This window comes from Thalia democratica, chromosome 7, assembly GCF_965202585.1.
Source record: "Thalia democratica chromosome 7, ktThaDemo2.hap1.1, whole genome shotgun sequence".
Taxonomy (NCBI): Eukaryota; Metazoa; Chordata; class Thaliacea; order Salpida; family Salpidae; genus Thalia; species Thalia democratica.
Window position 1 is genome coordinate 4945002 of NC_139171.1, and position 7393 is coordinate 4952394.

At 23.9% G+C, this 7393-nt stretch overlaps 1 protein-coding gene across 1 annotated transcript; it reads left to right on the plus strand.

Annotated features, from left to right (window-relative positions):
- The first annotated feature begins 797 nt into the window (after positions 1–797).
- LOC145840729 (kelch-like protein 25) lies at positions 798–2853 on the plus strand. Its single transcript, XM_082948056.1, has 3 exons — positions 798–1002; positions 1454–1511; positions 1725–2853. The coding sequence occupies exons 1-3, from the start codon at positions 798–800 to the stop codon at positions 2851–2853; spliced, it is 1392 nt and encodes a 463-aa protein (XP_082804182.1).
- The last annotated feature ends 4540 nt before the right edge of the window (positions 2854–7393 follow it).

The following is a 7393-nucleotide window of genomic DNA, read 5'->3' on the forward strand; positions in this document are numbered from 1 at the left end:
TCCTGAGTTCAAAATTTCACAATAAAAAACATAATAGTGTTAAATATTCAAAATAAGTTTTTTTTTCATAATAAAATAGTTGCGGATGTGAACAATAATTTTTATATTTGATGAAAATAGGTAATTTAAAAAACTAAAATGTTTCTAATGTTATAAAAATAAAAACAACGTGCAAATTGGTCAGTGGTTTCTTCATTTAAAAAATCAGTCCTTGAGTTGTAAAATAATTCAAAAATTATTTATTAAACGCTTTTGATTGGCTAATTATTTTAAATAAAAAAAAATTATTTTCAAACAGCTTCTTACATAGTTATCTAATTTTATGAAGTTTGAACTTTTTTATATACAAAATTTTTTAAACGCCATCATTTTTGAAAAAACTAGAATTTAAAACCTTAATATATAAAAACTTCTTAAAAGTCAAAAGTTCACAGACAAATTTTCAGTAAACAATTTTACTAGAAAACCATACTAAACTACTTTTTTATTTAATGTTTTCCATATATTTAGGAGTCGCTTAGGAAACAGAAAACCAGTCAAAACGTTAAGTAGTGTCTTTTTAAAACCTGTAATTATTATTAGATAATACGTTGTTTTAGTTTTTGTTATAATTTTATCATTTTAAATTTAGCTTAATAAATGCTCATCTTATGAAAACATCTCCTTTTACAAAGTATTTAAATAAAATAAGATTTCAAGTAAGTATCATAGTATTTTAGAAAAAAGGTTCTACTTCGTTTTGTTGTAAGGCTCGTAATTATTATTAACTGTAATACTTTCAGATTTAAAGTTTAAGTATGCAAAGAAGTAATTCAAAACTCAATCAAGTGTCGCCATATGAAAGTCTAGCTAACAACCACGAAACAAAGAAAAGAAAGCTTGACAATTTTGATAACAGTCAACCTCATAGTAACGGTTCATCACTTAAAACTACTTGTTATCCCGACTTTGTCCAATCATGCAAAGACAATTTCATAGCCTGGAAAAAAATTGATAAAACAGGTTTGAAGTATTCTAATTATTTAACGTTAATACTGTTTATTATAAATAAATTTTATAATTTTAAAATATAAACATGTTTTAAAAAACTTAAAGAATTTAAAATTCAACTTCTAACCAATTAAATAAAAGTAAGTTAGTGTTTTAAACTTTTGAGTTCTTTAATGTCCTGGACAAGAAATTAAAAAGTATCCGTGGTGTACGAATCGATAACCTCTACTTTGTGCACCAGGCTTTAGGACCAAAATATTGAGCGTTTATTTATTTTTCAGTAAACTATACATACTTTACTATTAAATGACAAGTAAAAATATTTAAAAAACTATTGGATTAAACAAAGGGTTGATCATGCCAGCTTTGGTAGACTGAGACTAGTTTCGTCCTTATCTTGACTCATCAGTCCGTCACAACCCGATAACAAGTTTAAAATACAAATATACTGTAATATTTTCAGGAAGCATAGTTGAAGATCAGGACAAAGTTATACCATTGATGAAAACTATCAAGGTTTTGTTAGATGATGTTGAAGAAAATAAACTATACCAAGTTATAAAGACAAAAATGGATCTTTGTAACGTATTTTTATATTACTTATCGAAAATTTTCATATTTTCAAGTTTATTTAAAGACTCAATGTACTTTATTGAACGCTGTTTTTCAATGGTTGCCGAATCTAGCAACTTTTTAGAGCTAGACTTTGTATCTATCATAAAAATACTTTCAAGCAGTGGTTTGAATATTGACTCAGAGTTGCAAGTATTTAATGCGGCAGATAGCTGGTTGTGTCATGATATAACGGAACGTAGGAAGTATGCAAAAGATCTTTTGTCTAAAGTTGGTCTTCCGTTTCTATCAGTTCCAGCATTAAAACAAATACTAGACAAAAAGTCATGTTTTAGCGTTAGTAAAGAATGTTCAAGCATTGTTGAATCAGTTTTATTGAACAAACAGCATTTAAACTCAACTAATACTACAACCAGGTACTGCAACCAGAGTAATTTTGACATTGTAGTTTTTGAAAAGGTTAACCCTTATATTTCCAAAGGTTTTGGTAATTTTGGTTCATTGATTGCTAACAATCTTCGTGAATCAATAAACATTAAACAGGTAAGAGTATCACAAACAGACCAGAAATTTTTCACAACTGTTTTTTTAAAAGGTGGCGTTTGTATGTTCGGTTGTCTTGTTAAGAGACACAAATTAATTATCTCAATTAAAAAGTATTTACCTGCTACTAACACTTGGGAAGGTGTAACTGACATGCCTGATGATCGAGTTAATTTTTCTACTTGTTCGTTTATGGATGGTATTTTTATTATAGGAGGCGCTATCAAACAAATTTCTACAGCAACTTGCGTTGAACTTAACACAAAAAGTCTCAAATGGAAGGAAAAATCAAAAATGAATGAGGCAAGAGATTGTTCGGCTTGCTCGGTATTCGAAGGAAGAATTGTCGTGTCTGGTGGATACAACAACAGTTATTTGAAAAGTGTTAAATCATATGATCATGTAGCTGATACATGGAGAAACATGCCTAACATGATTGAAAGAAGACATAGTCACAAATCAGTTGCAGTAAAAAACAAGTTGTTTATACTTGGTGGAGATAAGACAAACTATTGTGAAGTGTTTGATTCAGTCACTAATAAGTTTTCCATTTTGAAACGTTTTAAAAAAAGGCTTCCACATACCAACGAAGCAATTTCAATTGGCAGCAAGATGGTTGCAATTTTCAGCGATTATAGTGTCATAACTTATGACTTTGATAAAGATGAATGGTCAGAAAAGACATTTGAAGAAACTGGAAATTATTTTTATTTTTCCTGCGTCAAGTCACCTGCGCTTTTATTTTAGGAAAACTGTAAAAAATCCTAAAATAAAATCAACAAAGAAATAACTTTTGTTTATTTGTTTGACTTAGTTTTATATGTTGTGGACAACAATGTTAATTTGTATCTAAGTGGTGTACTACACGATAACAGAATGGTTTTTTCGTATAATATTTATACATTTATATAAATATATATATATATAAATATTATTTATTATGTATTCGTTATATAATATAAAAACTTTGTATTTACATAATATTTGTTTATATATTTTATAAATTTTAGTTTTATGTACTTTATTATATAAAAGTCTTTTATATTACATATTTATTAAAATGTTGAAACTTCAACTACCAAGGCTATCGAAAATCAAGGTAATAACAAAAACATAAATTTATGCTGAACCAGAAACTGATTTAAACTCAGCAGTCAGTGTGTTAGTTTTAAAGTCATCGCTTTAACTTAATCACAAAAGTTTACTAATCACTATTCAGTAATAAATTGAAACTATTTAATTTAATATTTTATTCTATTTAGATTTACCAAGCTTGTTTGAGACTTTAAAACTAGAATTTTAGAAACTTTGGATATTTTCTGCCAATTTAATCTTTAAATAATCTATTTTTATAAATTTTTGTAAAATTTATTAAATGATTAAGATTAAGTGCTTTAGTTTTTGGTTATATTTTAATTTTTTATATATTAAACTTAGTCATAAAAATTATCTTAAGTTTTTAAATTTTGTTTGACATTTTTACTTCATCTTATCAAATATGAACTAGTAAGTAAACTTACTACATACTAACACAGTATTTTGTATATTTAATTAAAATTTGTCATTTTTAAGTAGTAATTCATATAAAATGAAATGCAAAACTATCTGAATTCATGGTTAATAAATTATAAATAACTGTTATTAATACATTACGGTTTTAATTAACATTAAGTTTATAGTATCAAAATATAACACTTTGACAAATAAAAATCAGGACTTTTTTTTAGATAAATAATAAAATCTAAAAAAGATTTTTTATTAAGTCAGTTTTTTGTTGTTATTTTAAGTTCTAAGTATGTAATTTTTTGAAATGATCTTAATTTCATGTATAGTAAAATGAAAAATTATTGATAATCTTATTACTTTTTTAAAATTTAATAACTAGATTACTCTACTAACTAAACTCACATTTTTAGCAATGAACTTAAACCAGAATAATAAACTTATTTTAAAAGTGTAACCTTTCGAGAATTTACACGGTGTGATGAAGCACAAAAATACAAGCTTTGCAATTTTATTTGCAACAATAAGCACTTATTAAAGTAAGTTGAAAATACTAACTAACTTTTTCTAGTTCATTCTAAATATATTTATTCCGAATTTGACTCACAAACTTTTGTTCTATAAAGCTTCATTAGCTGAATTATTTGAAACGGTTTCTCGGACACATTGAAAATTTATTTTAATAAATTTGATAAAATTTCATCTTATGTTTTTGTTTGAGAGAAAAAATACATTAATATTTTTAATTTCTGTAAGCTTTTACTATTGAATTGACATCTGTTTAGTCATGACAAGAAATGTTTCTAATACTTGGTTTTAGTCGAATTTAAAGAAATAATCAAATAAAATACTTCTTTTTAATGTAAAACATAACGTTAACACCACGGGACTAAGTTTCATTTCATGATTGTATACATATTTGTTATAAAAAATTTAGTAGCAATAATTATTGTTTTATAATATATTCATAATAAAACAATATACTGAAGTATAATTTACTATGTACGTGAATATTTGCTTTTCAAACCAAGTTTAATTTTTAAATTTATTCCATCATATTTTTGTTTAAAAGTTTGTTAACGATTTTAAAATTAAATAAATCAGTATTATTTTGTTTAAATAAAACTAGAATATATACTTTTTTTTAATATCGAAAAGTAGTGATGATAGAAATTGAAAATTTACGAAAAAAATTCAAATAAAATAAAATTAAAGTTCAATGTCAATTAAACACAAACTTTCTGCGCAAATTTTCTAATAAATTTTAATGTTTATGACGTATATAAAATGCTATGTAACGTCATTTGTTAAAACTGACAAACGTTTGGTTGTGTGACTGAAATATAAAGTATCAATTTTAAAATAATACTCTCTCGTTATAAAACAACTAATGAACAGTATTAAAAATATTTAAAACGTTGTTACAAACAAAACGTAAGTATAAAATATCTTAATATATCTTAGTAGTGTCACTATTCTCAAAAATATTTCAAACATTTGTTAAAAAGTGTATATCTTATGTTTTGAGTTTTAAACTCACACTTTAGACTTAGAGTATTGTAAATGCCGTATAAGACATAAAAACAACTTTTAAATAAACTAATGTTGTTTAATCACTCCTTGTATACAATTTTTAGTTGAACTTTAAATTTAAAAAAAAGAAATACTATAAGATATAAGAATATGTTTTCAGTTTCAAACTTACAATCTCGACTTAGAGTATTATAAGTTCTTAATAAAATATTTTTGAAAACTTCTAAATAAAATAATGTTGTTTAAGCACTCCCTGTATAAAATCTTTAGTTATACTTCACATCAAACAAAATGCAGATATAAGAAAACTACACAAACCTTTTATATGTCTTTTTGATAAGTTAATTTAAAAAAGTGAGTAATAAAGTAATAATTACATTCAATTAAATTACACGTAAGCATTAATTATTAATGACGTTTAAATTTACTGATAACAGATTTTTCTAATAAAATAATTTTACAGAAAAAAAGTTGAAGTTTTGTCACTTTCAATCTCAAAAGTATGAAGTTAACAAAACAACTTATATCAAAAAAGTGTTTTAGAAAAAAAAAACATATATAAAGTGTTAAACAAAAACTTTTAAAGTGTAACCAAACTAGTATTTTAACATACATATTTTAAATAATTTAAATATCATACAAAAATTTAATTAATAAAATTTTTAGTTTAACACTATTTTCAACTTAAATCTAATAAATAAAATTTTTTTTCGTATTTATTATATATTCATCTAAAATAAAAATTATTTGACTCGTTTGAAATAAGTAAGTATTTAAAATTCAATGAAAAGTAAACTGGTTTTGATAAATAGTGGTAAAAAATAATTAATTTTTGTAACTGGAATTTTAATAAAATGAGTACTAAAAGTATGTAAACAAATTGCTAACAAGCAATTTTAACGGTTTTCCCTTCAAAAATTGCAAAAAATAAGTAATGCATTTCTTTAGAACGATATTCTGTATGATTATTCATATACACTTCATTGTACGACATTATAAGTTACTGCTTGAGACCTTATAAGTATTCTTGTTATTTTGAATGATGAATATAAACAAAATTTAATTTAAATAAAAAAACCTGTCTCATATCTATTTGCAGCCTATGAGTTACAAAAAGAAATTATACTTTTTGAGAAGTTATACTTTTTATGAGAAACAAAAAAAAATTGCGTCCACTTTAAACAATATTCACGCTTTAAAAAAATATAAAGCGCTAAATGAAACCACATTTAAAATCACACAAGTGTTTGTAAATGCAACAAAAACCTACTTGAGACTAGTTTTCATTAAGATGAGATTTATTTAGATCTAATCATTATAACGATGTCACTTAAATAAATTGCTTAGTGAGTAGTCACAGTTAAATCAAAACTAGAGTTTAAAAAATATCTTCAGGGTAATAGAAATTAAAGTATGTAAACTAGAATTTAAAAAAACCAAAACTTAAAAAAATATGTTCTCCCAAAGTTTAAACCATCTTTTACTTTATTTTTCAGAATATTTATTGTAAATTTAAAATTACCCTGATTGTAAGTATTTTAATGCAAAAAAATAAAATATTCTTTTTCAAACATCTAGTTTGTTTCGAAATATATATACTGTTGTTTGTATTTATAAAAACAAAAAATAAACTATAGTAATTGTAAACTTGTTTACTGTTACTAGATTTTTTAGATTTATTCAAAAAATTCATCCCATCATCAAGATTTTAATTTTAAGGTTTAAAAGTTTAAAACTTCAGTTTGCTCAAAATAATTAAAACTTTTACGATTTGAAATGCTAACAATACAAGAAATGTTTATCAACATTTTAAAGTGTCGCATTACAAAACGTTTGGTGACGTCATGAAAAATAACACAAACACGTGCTCGTGAAACATTTTAAAAAATGTAATGTAAATATCTTATAAAACTATAAAGTATATTCATCAGCATTTCATTTTAACGTTGCTACTAACACAACGTTAAAACAAACTTGTTGTATGTTAATAACTATATTTTTGAATTAGTTTTCAACTAAAAATAAAAATGTTTTATTTTAAACCTATACTTTTTATTACAATAATTCTTTTAAACTTTATCCTGTTAAGGTAGTGAAAAATTATTGTATTTTTATCTTAAAAATTTACTTTTAATAAACTTTTTTAAAGTAGTTTTAAAGTAAATTAGATAATACTTAATGTGAATTTGTTGAGTTGTAAATTTTATGAATTTCTAAAAATAATCCTAATTCAACAAGAAGATTTAGCAAC

Bases quoted from the DNA above. Each gene is read 5' to 3' on its own strand.
- LOC145840729 (XM_082948056.1), top strand. From the start codon at position 798: ATGCAAAGAAGTAATTCAAAACTCAATCAAGTGTCGCCATATGAAAGT. The intron at 1,003-1,453 runs GTTTGAAGTATT...TAATATTTTCAG, and splicing joins GAAAAAAATTGATAAAACAG to GAAGCATAGTTGAAGATCAG. The intron at 1,512-1,724 runs GTTAGATGATGT...AATACTTTCAAG, and splicing joins ATGAAAACTATCAAGGTTTT to CAGTGGTTTGAATATTGACT.